Here is a 20,525-nt window from a genome sequence, read left to right on the forward strand (position 1 = left end):
CAGACTCACATGGACTCACCATCTACTTTGACTGTATTGCTAGTAACAAAAAGTCAAACAAAGTACACCAAATAGATGATTAAACGTGCAAAACTAGATATGATTCTACTCAGCATCCAGGTCCAGTCCCATGAATCACCCAGATAGTTGCTAACAAGCTGAAAAAAGTACTGCACTGAAAGATACAACAAAGTTTTGCACTGTTATATTAAAACAGGAAGCTTTAGCTGTGATGATTGCATAAAAGTCAACTTTTTGCAACACAACACCCTAATTCCTCTCTGTAATATCAAACAAATTTTTCACATTTACCTGACTAGAGCAGGTGAGGCACTTAAAGAATTAATGTAATCTACATGTTTGTTTGCACTGAGATGAAATAAAAATAATTGACATGTTAATTGATAACTAGTGTGTTGCCCGTGGGGATCCATGGGCTCTAGATTGGGTAGTGTTTATAAAATAGGTAGCTGACATTTTTCAAGGCTGGAAATAAATTATGCAACTAAGTTTCTATAATGAGTTGGAATGCCGTGTGGAATGTTTTTAAAACATTAGACCTCAACAGTTTTTAGAAGAACTCAACCCTTTTATTTCCTGTTCATTATGTAATATTTTAATGATAATTTACTGTCTTAATGTATTTATAAATTGTTTAGGTTGTTGTTATAATATACACACTATTATTATTATTATTATTATTATTATTATTTTGTATTTTTACTTATATTTTGTCATTTGATTTTTTTAAATGGCCCACAATGGAAATAAGTGTTTTCACTTTCTTGTGTCATCCCTGTATTATTTAACGTATTTACAATTATATTATGTACTTAAATGAACTTACTAAATAAAATTACGCACGCACGCATGCTTTTAATATATAGATGATTTACCACCACCTGCTGGAATGGTGTGAGTCCAGAATGTAATTATCAATGTCCATTGTTCAGTGTTGTTAGCTAATAGCTAATATATCAACGTTCGGTTTTGGTGGCATTCATCCTTGACCCAAAATACATAAGCATACGAAACGGCAAATGTCAGTTCTCCCCAGTTCGTCTGCGATTGAAGTTATACGCACGCACAGCTTTTTGTCTTTTCCGCATTCTGCCGCAAGCAGGTACTTTTGTTTTTACTCACCCACTAACAGAGACAGTACCAGGTTTGATGGACCAAAACATCTGGACACAATTGCAGGACTCGGCACAGTGGCTCTGGTTAGTAAAAGCGTTTACTGAAAGATTCAGTGGGGTCCGGTACACAACAAGGCAGTCCAAAATAAGCAAACAGATCAAAAACATCAAGCTTAAGGCATGGTTGGTACAAACAGGCAGGTGGTCAAAACATAACGTGGTAGCACGACTTGGAAACATGGAACACAGAGCTGGAAGTGAAGACACAAGGTGCAACGATCTGGCGAAGGATTAGTGCCACCAGTGGGACATAAATACACCCAGGTGATGAGATGCAGATTAGAAACAGGTGTGTGGACAGATCCAGAATAGGGTGTGGCCCTAGCAGTGTGCAACGCCCACCACCAAGCACCAAGAGAGACAGACAAGAGAGATAGGGACAGAAAAAGACCAAGCAGGAAAAACCCAGCACAAGGAAAACCATAAAACTCTAAACTAAACATGGCATGACACAGAGCACAGGGTTCTAAGCATGATAGACAGTGGTGGAAGACATCAAAAGCACTACCCTTTTTACTCATGGTAATGGCAACATGACACTTACTGTAACTCACTCATTGTAATGGGAACATGACACTTAAGTAAACTGACTAAACCAATTGAACTACAAAAACACAATAAATCAATAACACTAACAACACAATAACAACATTTACAACCCCAAAACCATGAATTCCCATGATGCGTTGCAGCACAACATCCATTGTTCACTGTTGTTAGATAATATCTCTAATTTCTCAAATATCAGTCCTATCAACTTTTCGTTTTCGCATTGTTCACCCTTGACCCAAAATATATGCATACCAAATGTCATACGAAAATGTCAGTGCTTTCCAGTTTCTCCGTGTTCAAAGCCACACACACACACACACACACACACACACACACACACACACACACACACACACACACACACACACACACACACACACACACACACACACACACACACACACACACACACACACACACACACATGCACACAGAGACCACTTGGCTATTATAATATAGATGAAAACAATTATGCACATTTGCATAACTTTAAGAAAAAATTTCTCCACCCAGTGTTTCGTTGTGTGATATTGCTATCATGGGTACATATGTTGGGCATTTTACATCACAACCTGTATCTGCTGTCAGTGTTCTTCTGTTTGTATTTTCTACAGAAACACCTCTTGGATTTGATAACAGTAAGGATCATGCTGTACTATCAGAGGATCTCCACATGGAAGGCTTCCTTCCCCACACGGACTCTGGCATCGGGGAGGAACATGTCACCAGTGTCCTTAATGGGTCTGACCTGGAACATAGCGTGGGAGGCCCTGATGCCATGAGTGAACTCCTGTCTTCCCTGTCCTCAGAGGTGAAAAGGTCACAGGAGAGTCTATGTGATCCACCCAGCATGGAGGTACTGAAACCAGGCTCCTCTATCGTCAGCATCAGCCAGCCAAATAAGGGCATTAATGTCAAGGAGATTCTCAAAAGCCTCGTGGCTGCTCCTGTTGAGGTCGTGGAGGCTGGCCTGGAGCCGATGCCCTATCCAAATCCTGCTGCCAAGGCCCGGGCCATGCTGCCGATGCAGTTCCACTCTTTTGATAGGTGAGATAGTACCACACTTGTTTTGTTAATACAGTGAGGATAATAAGTATTTGAACACCCTGCGATTTTGCAAGTTCTCCCACTTAGAAATCATGGAGGGGTCTGAAATTTTCATCTTAGGTACATGTCCACTGTGAGAGACATAATCTAAAAAAAAAAAAATCTGGAAATCACAATGTATGCTTTTTTAATAATTTATTTGTATGTTACTGCTGCAAATAAGTATTTGACCCCCTACCAACCAGCAAGAATTCTGGCTCACACAGACCTGTTAATTTGTCTTTAAGAAGCCCTCTTACTCTGCACTCTTTACCTGTATTAATTGCACCTGTTTGAGCTTGTTACCTGTATAAAAGACACCTGTTCACACACTCAATCAATCACACTCCAACCTGTCCACCATTGCCAAGACCAAAGAGCTGTCTAACTACACCAGGGACAAAACTGTAGACCTGCACAAGGCTGGGATGAACTACAAGACAAAAGGCAAGCAGCTTGGTAGAAGACAACAACTGTTATGATTATTTATTAGAAAGTGGAAGAAACACAAGATGACTGTCAACCTTCCTCGGTCTGGGATTCCATGCAAGATCTCACTTTGTGGGGTAAGGATGATTCTGAGAAAGCTCAGAACTACACAGGAGGACCTGGTCAATGACCTGAAGAGAGCTGGGACCACGGTCACAAAGATTACATTAGTAACACATGATGCTGTCATGGTTTAAAATCCTGCAGGGCAGTAAGGTTCCCCTGCTCAAGCCAGCACATGTCCAGGCCCGTTTGAAGTTCATTAGTGACCATCTGGATGATCCAGAGGAGGCATGGGAGAAGGTCATGTGGTCAGATGAGACCAGAATAGAGCTTTTTGGAATCAACTCCACTTACCATGTTTAGAGGATGAGAACAACCCCAAGAAAACCATCCCAACCATGAAGCATGGGGGTGGAAACATCATACTCTGGGGATGCTCTTCTGCAAAGGGGACAGGATGACTGCATCGTATTGAAGGGAGGATGGATGGGGTCTTGTATTTGGAAAACAACCTCCTTGTAATGTAATGTAAGAGCATTGAAGATGGGTCATGGCTGGGTCTTCCAGCATGACAATGACCCCAAACACACAGCCAGGGCAACTAAGGAGGGGCTCCGTAAGAAGCATTTCAAGGTCCTGGAGTGGCCTGGCCAGTCTCCAGACCTGAACTCAATAGAAAATCTTTCGAGGGAGCTGAAACTCCAAACCTGAAAGATTTGGAGAAGATCTGTATGGAGGAGTGGACCAAAATCTGAAACCTGGTGAAAAACTACAGGAAATGTTTGACATCTGTAATTGCAAACAAAGGCTACTGTACCAAATAATAACATTGATTTTCACAGGTGTTCAAATACTTATTTGCAGCAGTAACATACGAGGTCTATTAGATAATAAACTGACCCTTTTATTTTTTTTAACTATATGGATTTGAATGACATGCGATTACACCAATCATGGTGGAACCCTCGTGCGCATGCATGAGTTTTTTCACGCGTGTCGGTGACGTCATTTCCCTGTGGGCAGGCCTTGAGTGAGATGTGGTCCCGCCCTCTCGGCTGAATTCCTTTGTTTCACACGCTGCTCGAGACGGCGCGCGTTGCTTTATCAAAATTTTTTCTGGACCTGTGAGGAATATCCGAGTGGACACTATTCGAGAAATTAAGCTGGTTTTCGGTGAAAAGTTTAACGGCTGATGAGAGATTATGGGGTGTTTCTTTCGGTGTAAGGACTTCCCACGGAGCGGGACGTCGCGCAGCACTTCCAGGCGCCGTCGTCGGCCTGTTTCAACCTGAAAACATCCTAATTTAAGGCTTAATTCACCCAGGACGTTGTGAGAGAACAGAGAAGATTCAGAAGAGGCCAGCATGAGGACTTTATGCGGACATTCCACTGTTTAAGGACATTTTTTAATGAAAGACGTGTGCGCAAATTCGCCGAGTCGTTTCCGTGACGACTCGGCAAATCTGTGTGCGCCGCGACAGGAAAAACACCTCCGTGTTGAAAACCATTTGTAAAATTCAGGCGGCTTTTGATGGCTTTCAACAAGTGAGTAACTGAGAAATTGTTTAACAGCTTGGGCATGTTCCAACTTGCCCGTTAAGGTTTCCAACGGAGGTGTTTTTCCTGTTGCAACCCCCCGCGGTCGGGTCCGGCCCGACATGCGACTCTGGCCGCACGTTCTTTCATTACAAAATGTCCGTTAACAATGGAATGTCCGAATAAACTCCTCATGCCGACTTCTTCTGAAAGTTCTCTGTTCTCTGATGACTTACTGGGTCAACAGAGCCTGAAATGTGGAAGTTTTCAACTTGAAAACGGCGAGACGCTGCCGCCTCGAAGCGCAGATCGCCGTCAGGCGCCGTGGGCCGTCCTTACGGCGACACTACCAGACCAAAATCTCTCATCAGCCGTTAAAATTTTTACCGAAAACCAGCTGAATTTATCGAATGGTGTCCACTCAGTTGTGCCTTACAGTTTTGAAAAAATTTTGATCAAACAAAGCAGCAGTTTCTGAGCCATTCCTAAACAATGAAAAAATCGACGATAGGGTGGGTGACTCCTCACTGAAAGACTGCCCACAGGCGAATGACGTAACCGACAGGCATGAAAAAACTCTCGCATGCCCATGAGGGTTCAAGCATGTCTGATGTAATCACACGTGATTCAAATCCATATGGTTTTTGAAAAAAATAATAAGGTCAGATACTTTTCTAATAGACCTCGTACAAATAAATTATTTAAAAATCATACATTGTGATTTCCGGATTTTTTTTTTTTTTTTTTTTAGATTATGTCTCTCACAGTGGACATGCACCTAAGATGAAAATTTCAGACCCCTCCATGATTTCTAAGTGGGACAACTTGCAAAATTGCAGGGTGTTCAAATACTTATTTTCGTCACTGTAAGCAGTACAACTTTTTAGGCCACATTTCATGAGTGGCAAAAACAAACATTATGCATGACCAAATAAACATGGGACAAAGGCTGGCTCCCAATGGTGATATTTGACACTCGATTCTGTCCATTTTTTAACTCCAAAGAGTTCCTCACAGGCACACAGCACTCTGCAAACACACACACATAAATTGGACACCCAATCATAGCCTGAAGACATGATGTAAAAAAAAAGTTTTAAAAATTTGTGACATCGGGATACGTTGTGTTCCATAAAGCATGAATAATGAGGTGTAATTCATGCAGATATGGGGCATTTAGTAAATGTCTGGGAGCACAGAGAATGGATTTTGGCCTGGAGTATCAAGTCTGAGGGCCCCTTCACACATAGTGCGAAGTTTGGTTGAATACGGCAAAACAATTCAAATTAGCGCACCATGAAACATCGCACCAACAGGCAGGTGTGCATGATCCTAGTGCGAGGGATTGTGCACGCGACGGTGTCTTTCGAGCAGGAACACAGTGTGACACACCTCCTGTCAGTTCACCTCCTGTCAGTTCAGCGCACACACCAAAGCCACACTCGTGGGGAACTTAGACAAATTTCACTGCCAGCACGACAGTGATCGTCTGCTGACTGTTTTCATGATGATAGTGTGAATGGCTACAAATTTTCTAAGTGCCAAACGAGCGGTGTTAGATGTTCGTGTGTGTCAGCTGGAATTTGGCTGCCACCTGCTGCGAGAGGGATCGATGGGTTTGCACAGTGCACAGTCTGTCTTTCAGCCGCTGGTGTGTGCAAATAGTTGTAGCAACAGGTGTACGAGGCATTCAAGGCAGGGACGATTTTACATATTTTGCACACGATTCCTGCTTCATGCGCACTTCGTGCACACTTTGACCACTATGTGAAGGGGCCCTGAACCATGTCTTGTTCCACTTTTGAATAATGAAACAGTTCTTGACCCCCTCATATCTTACATTAGGTTTACAGATGGCTTTGTTACCCGAGACCTTTTTATTATATGCAAAAAATGTATGGATTTGATTCATATGTTTTTACGTCAGCCAAGCTTGAACCTTCGTGTGCATGCGTGAGTTTTTTCACACCTGTTGGTTGCGTCATTCGCCTGTGGGCAGGCTTTGAGTGAGCACTGGTCCACCCCTCTCGTCGTTTTTTCATTGCGAGGAAATGGCGGAATGATTTGTGCTTTGTTCCATCAGAATTTTTTCAGAAACTGTTAGAGACAGGCAGCTGGAAACCATTCGAAAAATTTATCTGGCTTTCGGTGAAAATTTTACGGGCTTCACAGAGAATAAGGAGTGTTACTATATCTTTAAGGATGGCCCACAGTGGCGCACGGCGAGCCGCGCTCCGAGCCGCCATCGAGAGGCAGAAACCACCACATCATTTCTAAACGGATGGCTGTGTGGAGCTGAGACCGTCATGTGCAGTTTCTCTGGTTATCACAAGAGCTGGACATCAGCTATTTTCCGGCAGATTTAACTTTTAACAAGAGATTTTGTCATGGAAAGCCGCGCGGAGGCTTCGCGCGTCACGACGGATTCGCTGATGGAGCGAGACAAAGAACACCTCCATTTTGGAGTGTTAGAGGACAAGTTGGGACATGCCTATCTTGGCTTTCAGTGGCTTACCAGTCGAGTGAGTATAAGAGAAATTGTGGAGAGCTGGGCACTCAAAAACGGAGGTGTTCTTTGTCTCGCTCCATCAGCGAATCCGTCATGACGCGCGAAGCCTCCGCGTGGCTTTCCATGACAAAATCTCTTGTTAAAAGTGACATCTGCCGGAAAATGGCTGATGTCCAGCTCTTGTGATAACCAGAGAAATTGCACACGACGGTCCCGGCTCCACACAGCCATCCGTTTAGAAATGATGTGGTGGTTTCTGCCTCTCGATGGTGGCTCGGAGCGCGGCTCGCCGTGCGCCATTATGGGCCATCCTTAAAGCTGTAGTAACACTCCTTATTCTCTGTGAAGCCCGTAAAATTTTCACCGAAAGCCAGATAAATTTTTCAAATGGTTTCCAGCTGCCTGTCTCTAACAGTTTCTGAAAAAATTCTGATGGAAAAAAAGCCCATATCATTCCGCCATTTCCTCGCAATGAAACAACGACGAGAGGGGTGGACCAGTGCTCAGTCAAAACCTGCCCACAGGCGAATGACGCAACCAACAGCCGTGGAAAAACTCACGCATGCGCACGAAGGTTCAAGCTTGGCTGACGTAAAAAAATATGAATCAAATCCATATATTTTTTGCATAAAATAAAAAGGTTGGATACTTTTCTCACAGACCTCGTACATATCAAATCACATCGAATGGGGAACAGGGGAGAATCGTATTGTCAGAATAGTCATGTATCGCTATATGTCTACACTATTGCTGGTAGTGTATCGAGGTGTGTATCAAATCATTGTCAGTGATGAAATTCTCATGCCTAGATGCCAGGGTTGCAGTGGGCTCCCCTGAAATCTGATTGGACACAGATGATTGACATGTCATGGCATCACACATCTGGTTGAAAAGAGCTGCATTTTGAAATCAGTCACACATATTGACTGCTAGGCCCCTCCTGTACAATAGTGAGCACTGTGTACCACAAAAAGTTCTAATCCACCTTAGTAGTTGAAGAAAAATATTTGACTCACGGACTGCTAATGACACCAAAGTTATATTGGTAAGTAAACAACCGTATTTTATGCAAGAAATTAGGTCCAGGTTGTTAAAAGCGGCATTTCTCCTTTAATTCGAATTGCCTTATATATACGTGTTTCTCCAGTGATTCGAGCAGGCAGCTGTTGATTCATGAAATATAATGTGAAGATGCTCAGGCTGAAAGAAATACAGGTAATTTACTCCTCCTCTGTTCTGTATAAAACCTGTGTAACCTCTTAATTTTGCTCTCTGAAGGACTTATTTTTAAATAACCTCTTAACTTTAACACCACCAGTGACACAACTTTAGATAAATAAATCTAAAGTTATCTTCCTTAAACTTAAACTGAAAGTAAATCTTTACAACTTGATATAAATTAATTAAAAATATAAAATCCAACTTCCTGATGAAGTGGGGTAGAAGAGGATTTTCTTATAAAGAAAACCTGATAGTTCAGCTACAATTTACAAGCCGAGATTTGATGTTTTGGTGAACGAAACTTTTGTATTTCTTCATAATTGATGTAAATAAAGTGCAAGACATATTCAGTTACTTGGAAATGTTCATGTTTCTGTCCCCTGACTTGTCTGAAGAAAACTGGCAATAAAACTGGTTATTATTTACAGGTATTATCAAGTTTTAGAGATTTGCTTTCAGTTTGAGTTTGAGGAAGTTAATTTTGAAAATTTTATTCTTTATATTTTTTTTGTATTTCTTGTATTTGAAATGGCATAAACAAATAAAATGTGTGAAATTCCAAGTTTTCCAATACTTTTGGAGGGTACAGTATCTTACCCTTATGATGAGTGCAAAATGAGTGTGGTATTATTACTGTTTTGTTTAAGAATGTTTAATGTTCACTGTTGCTGCACTTTGTGTGAAATCATAGTCATATCGTATATCATATTGATATGAAAATACTGAGATATGATAATTTGGCCATATTGTACAGCCCTATTGTCAACTAGCTGAAAACTTTGAATATTAATTTCCATCTACATTAAAAATAAATGCTTAAAGAGGCAGGAGCAGTGGCGGCTCCAGAGATTTTTTTTCTGCAGGTGCTATGGGGGAGCTTGGCATTTTTATGAGGGTACTATGGGCTCACGTGTCACGACGGCTCTCTGCTACACCTCTGCCACATTCATGGGCATGTGTACACATAGCCACATTCTGATCTGCAACAGTCACTAATGACATACAGAATGACCAAAATGACACACAAACCTAGGCTATTGTTCAATACAAATATCCACAGACCTACACATGTAGCCTATAGCCTCAGGGAAAAAATGCAAACAGCCGGCAGAGGAAAAAATCTTTCCCCTAACATTGATGTCTTCATAACAGTACAATGTACCTGTTGTTGTGGTTAAGAGCAAAAGCATCAATGATTTGGTTCCTGTCCAGAGGCCGTGTTCTCTGAGGGTTAATTCCCAGGAGTGACACTGGGTCACTGGTTTGTCTGTGCCTTCTGCTGTTCCTCAGGTCGTTCTTTAGGCGACACAGGCTTCACTTCTTTCCAATTCCACTCATGTATATTTGGGCAGCAAAAACCGAACCATTTCAGCAACTTGAAAGGACACTCACTACAGTATGATGTCGTCATTGATGCTGAAAACTCCTCCATGCCTTTGTCTCCTCTAGGCTTGACTACTGTAACTCCCTGCTCTTTGGGATCTCTGGAAAAAACCTTCAAACCTTCCAATACATTCAAAACAGTGCAGCTAGAACTCTGATGAGAGTATGTAAACAGGAACACATTACACCTACGTATACCCCATAGCCTTCACTGGCTCCCCATTACCTACAGAATCCATTTTAAGATTGCTTTCATCACCCACCAATGCATCTATTGCAATGCTCCCCCACATACCTCAAAGACCTCCTCACTCCCCACACATCCTCCCGTTCCCTCTGTTCATGCAGCACTAATCTTCTCCGTCTCCCTCACACCAAGCTTCACACCATAATGAAAGGTGCATTATAAATAAAACTTATAACATAAACTTATTGTTACCGTGACATTGTTGAACGTGATGTCACTGAACGTCACGTTACACTCATTTTGTGGAAACCAATCAATTCTGTTGATGAATGTTTATTTTCTTGTATGAGTTGAATATTTATCTAATCACATAAATCTGAAAATGCCAGAAGTGTCTCACTATAGAAAATTGAAAGGATGATGTCATCGCCCTGCCTCTGTAACATGTTGTTAACGGCGTAATTTAGCTTTTTTTTTTTTTCTTGTTGGTGGTGGAACAAAGAGCTGGTGTCCTCCAGCTCAGTCTGAGAAACTCACCCAGAGCAGAGCATAAAGACACTGAGGGGCTTCTTTAAAAAAACTTAACAAGTAACTTCCATCATAACGAATTAACGCATTTCCAGGCATCATCTTCCAAAACAAGGGTGTCATGTGGAGAACAGTTTTCATCTGTGATGATGAATTCTAGCAACAGGTCAGATTAAAAGACTTTATTTATTATGTGAGCCGCCTTCTAAAGTTTTAGCTTTCGTTGCTAAATTGATTAGCTCCACTTCTTCTTCTCCATTTTTTGTAAAAGCATTACAGCGCTACATACAGGCCTGGCATATGTACTACAGCATTTTCAAGCAGTTTCACTGGATCTGTGAGAATGGACATATTTCTTGAATGGAAAACTTTTTGAAAATGACAAAGAAGAATATTGTATAGGAGAAGTTCAGTTTCAGTGTAGGCAAGACCTTAAAAACATGGGATGAAATTAAATTAAAATAATAAATGAGGAATTATTTTCTTGGGGGTGTTATGACAAATCCAGGCCGAGCTCCAGCACCCCCTGGCGCCGCCCATGGGCAGGAGTTTAAGAGGCCTGTAATAGGTGGGGGAGGGGGTTTGCTCCCCCAGAAGCTGAAGGTTTTTAGTCATGATAATGCTACTCAGAAGCATTTATTGAAAATAAAGTGTGAAAGACCTAAATGACATGGTTAGATGGTGAGGAGCTTCCAGGCATGTGAAAGGCAAAAAAGAAAATTACTTAAAAAGGCGAGGGGTCGGGGGAGCTGGAGCTCCCCCAGAAGCTGAAAGGTTTTAGCCATGCTCCCTTTTAGAATTTACTCAAAAAAAAAGTCTGAAGGACCTATATGACATGATGAGATGCTGAAGAGCTTCACTCGTTCATGTCCGCAACATATACATATTAGTAAAACACAAATTTTTCCTACAATTTTAATAAATTGGGCCAGATTTCCTCATTTTTGGAATTGGGACACAAATGATCTGAAATTAGAGCTTGCCTTAATTCTTTGGGATAGGGACAACTATCTTACATTTGCGTTCAGTGTGTGCACACAAAGTGTATGCTAGTTGTCCTCAAGCCCAGAGAATTAAAGCAAGCGCTCATTACAGACACTTTGTGTATGTATGTTATGTGCGTGTGTGTGTGTGTGTTTTTGTGTGTAGGTGTGTGTGTGTGTGCATGCATGTGTGTGTGTGTCATTTATCACGTGACTGTAAAATGCTGATGTTAATCCTCTTGGCCTATCTCAGTTATCCAGTTCACTGCTAATGGTTTTTAAGTAGCAGGCAGCATGTTATTCATTTACTCGTCCTCCACGGCAAAGAATTCCTGTGTTTGAAAAGGTCTCTGAAGCACTTTGGTACTGCTGTGGTATATTTACATTCTTGGATTAGATTGAGCCACACAGTAATCCATCAAGATTTCAGAGTTTACAAACCGCCTTCTGTCAGGATTTCAAGCTTCATCTCCCCCTGATCCCTATCTTCCGTAGTTGATAAAGTTTTGAAAGTCAAAATCTTTCTGACAGGGATTTGGGTCTTTTAAGCACAATCGAAAACTGCACTGAGAGGTTTTGGGCACACATGTCTCTGTAGTTTCTACTGAGCCTGAAGAAACGTAAGGGCACACCAGTGCCACTGCTATCCCATTTTGGGTCAGGGTGAACACAGATGTTCTCTTAGAAGGTGTAGTTATTTCAAACTGTAATGTTCTTCAAACAAATATTTTCACTGTATTATGACTAGAGCAAGTAGCTCAGTGGATAAGGAGCTGGTCTACCATTATATCGAACTGGGTTTGAATCCCACTCATGCTACCTGTCTGTGTCCTTGGGCAAGACACTTAATCTGCATTGTCTCAGTCCACCCAGCTGTACATAGGTACCCACCTTGGCTGGGGAAGTAAAACCCCAATTCCAATAAAGTTGGGATGTTGTGTAAAATGTAAATAAAAACAGAATACAATGATTTGCAAATCCTCTTCAACCTGTATTGAATTGAATACACCACAAAGACAAGATATTTAATGTTCAAACTGATAAACTTTATTGTTTTTGTCCAAATTTTGCTCATTTTGAAACGGATGCCTGCAACACGTTTCAAAAAAGCTGGGACAGTGGTATGTTTACCACAGTGTTGCATTACCTTTCCTTCTAACAACACTCAATAAGCATTTGGGAACTGAGGACAGTGACTGTTGAAGCTTTGTAGGTGGAATTCTTTCCATTCTTGCTTGATGTACAACTTCAGTTGTTCAACAGTCCGGGGTCTCCGTTGTCATATTTTGCACTTCATAATGCGCCACACATTGTCAGTGGGTGACAGGTCTGGACTGCAGGCAGGGCAGTCTAGCGCCCACACTCTTTTACTACGAAGCTACACTGTTGTAACACGTGCAGAATGTGGCTTGACCTTGTCTTGAAATATGCAGGGATGTCCGTGAAAAAGACCTGGCAGCATGTGTTGCTCCAAACCCTGGATGTACTGTTCAGCATTGATGGTGCCATCACAGATGTGTAAGTTCCCCATGTCATGGGCACTAACACACCCCCATACCATCACAGATGCTGGCTTTTGGACTTTGCGCTGGTAACAATCTGGATGGTCATTTTCCTCTTTTGTCTGGTGGAAACAACGTCCATGATTTCCAAAAACAATTTGAAATGTGGACTCATCAGACCATAGCAAACTTTTTCACCTTGCGTCTGTCCATTTCAAATGAGCTCGGGTCCAGAGAAGGCGGCGGCGTTTCTGGATGTTGTTGATGTTTGGCTTTCGCTTTGCATGGTAGAGTTTTAACTTGCACTTGTAGACATAGCGACGAACTGTGTTAACTGACAATGGTTTTCTGAAGTGTTCCTGAGCCCATGCATTAAGCTCCTTTACACAATGATGTTGGTTTTTAATGCAGCGCCGTCTGAGGGATTAAAGGTCACAGGGATTCAATGTTGGTTTTCGGCCTTGCCTCTTACGTGTAGAAAGTTCTCCAGATTCTCTGAATCTTCTGATTATATTATGGACTGTAGATGATGGAATTCCTAAATTCCTTGCAATTGAACGTTGCGAAACATTGTTCTTAAACTGTTGGACTATTTTTTCATGCAGTTGTTCACAAAGTGGTCTTCCTTGCCCCATCTTTGCTTGTGAATGGCTGAGCCTTTTGGGGATGCTCCTTTTATACCCAGTTATGATACTCACCTGTTTCCAATTAGGTGTTCTTTGAGCATTCATCAACTTTCCCAGTCTTTTGTTGCCACTGTCCCACATTTTTTGAAACGTGTTGCAGGCATCCCTTTCAAAATGAGCAAATACTTTCACAAAAACAACATTTATCAGTTTGAACATTAAATATCTTGTCTTTGTGGTGTATTCAATTGAATATAGGTTGAAGAGGATTTGCAAATCATTGTATTCTGTTTTTATTTACATTTTACACAATGTCCCAACTTCATTGGAATTGGGGTTGTAACTTGTGTCAGACTGGCATCACATTGAGGGGAGGTCATAGATTCTGATCCGCTTCACTCTGCGGAATCCAGCATCAACAGGCCGTAGGGCTTACATGGGACTTACTGTGCAGGAGTCCAGACTGTGAGCATCGCATTTTGCGATGATAGAGCAAGTACTTTTTACAACCACTCACCCAAGAGCGATCTGTAGTTTTGCTGTATATTTTTTCCTTCCCATGAGTGAGTCTGCCAGTGTAAGGTGTATGGGTGTGTGAGAGCGGGGGAGAGTCTCTGAGTGATTAGTCAGCTCAGGGTTTGATTAAGATGGCATCCCTCTATAAAAACCACCGCAAATATGAAAAAAGAAGTGGATTTTAGGTACCCACACGGGATGCATGACATGCAGAGTCCATCGGCATAGATTCTGTTTCTTGCGCTGCACACAGACCTTAGAGCTCCATCATATTTTACGACTGGTTGTCAGTATCTTACCTTGTGTTCTGGTTCCCTGGGTCATTCAGAAAGTAATGGTCTTAGTAATAGTGTAGTACTCAGCCAGTTACTGTAGAAATGCTCCCTGTTTAACAGGTCATATGGAATACACACCAAAAAAAAGACATATCAAAAGTAAGGCAATTGATTTGTTATTTGCCATTACTTTTAGCATCCATGTTCAACAACAATTAATCTATTTTTCTACAATCTTAAATTCTGTAATTTAGCTTGAAAATTTGGGACTTGATGGAAATTTTCTTCTTCCTGGCATAACGTTAAAATGGGTTAGAGGAGGATATGGGGAGTACTTCCTTAAATTTCTCATCATATATGTTACTGTACTGATTATATCATTATTTCCTGAAACGCTGTAAGGCAGAGGATCTGATCCAACCACACAGGATTGTCATTAAAAATGTTAGTGGTTTTTCCTAACCCCAAATTTGGAGATGAAATATTTTTGCTGTCAGTTTCACACAAACATTGCTCCTTTCTTTGTATTGATCTACTACTGCAATGCTCTATTCTCTGGTTTACTGCAGTCCAGCATTCTTGATCTGTTACAATTCACAAAAGAAATGAATGATTATTACAATTTTTTTTGACAAAAGAAGACCTTTTCAAAATCAATATATATATATTTTTAAGTCTGCACCCTGACTATAAACCTTCCAAGATGGCGCCACATGAAGGCGCCCTGGTATTCTGGTGCTCCCTGTTTTGTCTGTTTTTGTGCGTGAATCACATGTCATTGTGTCCCTACACCCGCAAGGAGCTTCTAAACATCAAATCATCAACACCCACGGACATTACGCCAGTTTTTTTAGTGCCTGCAGCTGAACTGGTTCACTTTTTGGCCAAAAAAGTGAGACTACAGCGGAGAGGAAAACGAGCTGGAGCTCTCGTGCGCCTCAGACGAAGGGGCACGCGCACGCCCCTACCTGGGATATTTCTCTCCAACGTCCGCTCACTCCACAACAAGATGGATGAGCTGGCACTGCTGATGAAGAAGAATAGAGATTTCTCCTCATCTTGTGTACTGTGCTTCACGGAGACGTGGTTAAATGCACAGACACCGGACTGCGCGCTCCAACTAGAGGGATTCCGACTCCTCCGCGCAGACAGAGACCGAGCACTCTCTGGTGGAAAAACAAGAGGTGGAGAACTCTGTTTCTATAGCAACAACACCTGGCGCTCCGATGTGACTGTGATCTCCCAACACTGCTGTCCCTCTCTGGAATATCTCCTCATAAACTGCAGACTGTTCTACTCTCCACGTGAGTTTAACTCTTTCATACTTTGCTCTGTGTATATTCCACCGAGCGCGGACATGCACGAGGCCAAGCACGTGCTCGCTGATCAGATTATGAGCGTGGAGAGAGACTTTCCAGACTCTCTTGTTATAATTCTCGGTGATTTTAACAAAGGGAATCTCAGTCAGGAATTACCAAAATACAAACAGTTTGTTAAATGCCCGTCCAGAGAAGGGAGCACGTTAGATCATTGTTACACGACAGTGAGCGGCGCCTACCGCGCGGTGGCCCATGCAGCTTTGGGACTCTCAGATCACGTGATGGTCCACTTGATCCCCACGTACAGACAGAGACTTAAACTCTCTAAACCTGTTGTGAGGACATCTAAAGTGTGGAGCAATGAAGCTGTAGAGGAGCTACGTGCGTGCTTGGCCACCACGGATTGGGATATGTTTGAGGCTTCAACAGACAGTCTAGATGACTGCACGGACACTGTGACGTCATATATTCATTTCTGTGAAGACAGCATCATCCCACAGCGTACCAGGGTGAGATATAACAATGACAAGCCCTGGTTCATACCTAAACTCCAGCAGCTCCGTTAGCAGAAAGAGGTGGCTTTCACAGAAAGAGACAGAGACAGCTATAGAGGTGCAAAGTACAGATTTAGCAAGGAGGTGGCAAAGGCTAAATCCATGTACAGCTCACGTCTGCAGTAAAGGTTCTCTGCCAACGACTCGGCCTCTGTGTGGAGGGGGTTGAAAGAGATCACCAACTACAAGCCCAAAGCACCTCGTTCTGTTGACGACCTGAAGCTGGCCAACGACCTCAACTTCTTCTATTCACGCTTTGAAGACAAGGACTCACACCTCCCCACCCCTCACACAGCTGGATACTCAAACACTCTGGACCTCCCACCTCTCACTGCTGCCCTCCCCACTCCCCCTGTTGCCCTCTCGCTCCAAGAGGAGGACGTGAGGAGACATTTCAAAAGGCTGAATCCACGTAAGGCCCCGGGCCCAGACTGTGTCTCTCCTGCCACCCTGAGACACTGCGCTGATGAGCTGGCCCCAGTCTTCACGGGGATCTTCAACACCTCCCTGGAGTCATGCCATGTTCCAGTCTGTTTCAAGTCCTCAATCATAGTTCCAGTCCCCAAGAAACCACGCGTCACTGGACTACCGTCCTGTGGCTCTCACGTCTGTAGTCATGAAGACCTTCGAACGCTTAGTTTTATCCCACCTGAAGTCCATCACCGACCCCCTCCTGGACCCCCTGCAGTTTGCCTACAGAGCCAACAGGTCTGTAGATGACGCCATAAACCTGGCCCTGCACTCCATCCTGCAGCACCTGGACTCCCCAGGAACCTACGCTTGGATCCTGTTTGTGACCTTCAGCTCTGCATTCAACACCATCCTTCCAGCTTTGCTCCAGGACAAGCTTTCTCTGCTCCACGTGTCCAACTCCACCTGCAGGTGGATCACAGACTTCCTGACGGACCGGAGTCAGCATGTGAGGCTGGGAAAAAATGTCTCGAACACTCGGGCTCTCAGCACAGGATCTCCACAGGGCTGTGTCCTTTCCCCTCTGCTCTTCTCCCTCTACACTAACTGCTGCACCTCCAGCCACGACTCTGTAAAGCTCATCAAGTTTGCGGACGACACCACCCTCATCGGACTCATTTCGGATGGGGATGAGTCTGCCTACAGGAGGGAGGTGGACCGGCTGGTGACCTGGTGCAGCAGCAACAACTTGGAGCTCAACGCCCAGAAAATAGTGGAGATGATCGTGGACTTCAGGAAAGCCACAGCCCCCCCATCCTCCCTCGCCCTCACCAACAGCCCCATCACCACTGTGGACTGTCACCGCTTCCTCGGCACCACCATCACCCAGGACCTCAAGTGGGAGTCAACCATCAGCTCCCTCATCAAGAAGGCCCAGCAGAGGATGTACTTCCTGCGGCAGCTGAAGAAGGCCAAGCTGCCTGTCCAGCTGATGGTGCGGTTCTACACGGCCATCATCGAGTCTATCCTCTGCTCCTCCATCACGGTGTGGTACGCCGGGACCACAGTCAGGGACAGACACAGACTGCAGTGCATTGTGGCCTCTGCTGAGAAGGTGATTGGCTGTAGCCTTCCATCTCTTCACGACCTGCACGTCTCCAGGACTCTGGGCCGAGCAGGTCGGATCACAGCTGACCCTTCTCACCCTGCTCACGGTCTATTCAAACCACTCCCCTCGGGCAGGAGGCTACGGTCCATCCGGACCAGAACCTCCCGCCATAAGAACAGTTTCTTCCCCTCTGCCGTTAGACTCATGAACACCTCATAACTCAGTCACCTTAAGCTTAACTCTGTCACTTTATCATTTTATCACGGGTCACTTTAGACAATGCACTTTGGTTTTTAATTGCACTCCTCCCAGTGCACTGTTTTTTCTGTTTCTCTGTTTTTCTGTTGCACACAGCCTTTCATATTTCATTTTTTTTATCTTATATTTTATCTTATTTTGACACATATGTTATATTTTATCCTAGCATTTCTTAATGTTGCACCATTGTACCGAAGCAAATTCGTAGTTTGTGAATCCTGTTCACTGGCAATGGCAATAAACTTCTTCTGATTCTGATTCTGATTCTGACTGCTGGTTAGATTGTATCTCCTATGGATCTGTTGATGTAAAAAAAAAAGAAGGCATTTTTAGTTTCCTAGATAAAATTTGGAATTAAAAGCTAAAATAGCCCTTATTTCTTCATTTGGCCACCTGACTATCTGTGTGAACAGAGAGCAGTGCTGGTCAGAAAAAAAATATACAGTTTAGCATCAGAATTTTTTACCCAAAATTCTCAGTGAATTTACTCATCCTTGTGTTTAAACCATCAGTTTGAATGAGGTGATTATTTGTTTGAATTACCCTCTGAAATGAGGCGCAAAAATAAGGAATTTACAGTGCTGAAAAAAGTAAATCTGTAATTTAGCCGTTGTTTTATAAGAACTCATAAATATAACATTAGATGGAACAGTGACAATAGATTAATCTTCATTAACCAGGTACATTTAAAATATCAAGCAGCCTAGGTTAAAATATGCAACTGTTTAGATTATAAAAACAAAAACTAATAAATAATAGTTTCTAACTTTCTAATAATAAATAGTTTCTAACTTTCGTGTTTCAATTATAGTCTTCCTGCAATAACTGCAATTGAGGATCAAATATTTAGGAAGAAGGCTCAATGATTCACTACTAGTTGCTTATTTTATGTAAAGTAATATTTCAGTGTATTTATTGTGATCACAAGAAAAAAAATTTTTTTGACAGGAATGGCTGAGGGAATTAATTTATTAACAAAACATTTATCAGTAATACAGATAACGTGGGGGAAAATGTTGTTTAAATGTGGATTTAAGATTTGCACTCTAAATTTTCTACTTGTGCTCCTAAAATTTTCAGTAAGAGACTACAGTGCTTCCACAAAAAGTTAGTCCAGGGCCCTCCTATATTATGGTCATTAACAGCCAAAATAGGATGCTAAAAATAACACTTTATCGTTATTATTACAGCACAGAGATTGGCGTCGTCAAACACCTCTATCTAGAGCTTTCATGACTCCATAAACGCTTCCCAGGTGTTTCTCAATCTTAAAGATTGAAGATGCAAACATATAAACGTCACTGCCGAAATGAGTGAATGTCTCTACAAGTGCAACACGTTCCCCCACATACTTTGCAGGAGAACAAAGGTCCAAGTCTTCAGAATCCTGGTTCTTCTTGTCTTAGGATAGTGTCTCACTGACGTGCGACTGGTGAAGAGTAGGCAGAGACACAAAATCTGAAAACAGGTGAAAAGGCAGTAACTTTTTAGTGTGGAATCTCACTGAACTGCTCCGCCCAACACGTGCGCAGATGGCGGACGACTGCCCACTGAATGGCATCTGGAGTGGCAGCAAAAATACGTCTACAAATCTCAAGCAGTCCGCACACATACTGCATGAGAGCCACTGACGTGGTGCAGCACACACTCAAAAGTTGAGCGGCACTGGCGCGGTCTTTGCAAACGCAAGGATTTGTGTGTAAATACTGTGCGGCACTCTCACAGATGTTCAGCACCATTGGAGTGGCTGAAATGATGACAGGTTTGTGCGCACAGTGCTCAGGATGCATGTGGACTATTATTACATTGTTATTATCATTGATAGGAGTAACGCTGTTAAAATAAACGCCCTTACAAACAAATTTGTTTCAGTAATGGCTAATCTAACTAATTACAGTTTCCAACGTTACAACGTCACTATCGTTACTGACAATAATATCCGACGAGTTACTATAATTAAGTTCACTGAAGCCGTTTTCATCTCCCTCATTCACAGCTAAGCTGCAAAGTTTTGGTTTTCTTGTCTTTGGAGGAGGGAGGGAGGGGGGATGGACAACCACATAAGTGATGGTGATTGGCTAAGCAAAAGTAAAATTTTATAGCAAGCCAACCTGAGGCAGAGGTAGGTGGGAGTTCACACAGAAATACACACACACGTATTTGCTCACACCAAAACACACACATCATTTGTGTTTTTTAACTGGAACAACAGACATTACTTTCCCATCACTGAGATAAAAGGCAAGAATGTACATGTGGATGGACATAGCTAAATTTTAGATT

At 42.6% G+C, this 20,525-nt stretch overlaps 1 protein-coding gene across 1 annotated transcript in view; it reads left to right on the top strand.

Annotated features, from left to right (window-relative positions):
• The window catches only part of nbeab (neurobeachin b), a 1,103,372-nt gene that overhangs the window by 582,262 nt on the left and 500,585 nt on the right, over positions 1-20,525 (top strand). Inside the window, exon 29 of the mRNA XM_034168398.1 lies at positions 2,363-2,795. Coding sequence (XP_034024289.1) covers positions 2,363-2,795 — 433 coding nt within the window. The remainder of the gene's footprint in view (positions 1-2,362; positions 2,796-20,525) is intronic.

The sequence above is a fragment of the Thalassophryne amazonica genome, chromosome 4 (genome assembly GCF_902500255.1).
Source record: "Thalassophryne amazonica chromosome 4, fThaAma1.1, whole genome shotgun sequence".
NCBI lineage: Eukaryota > Metazoa > Chordata > Actinopteri > Batrachoidiformes > Batrachoididae > Thalassophryne > Thalassophryne amazonica.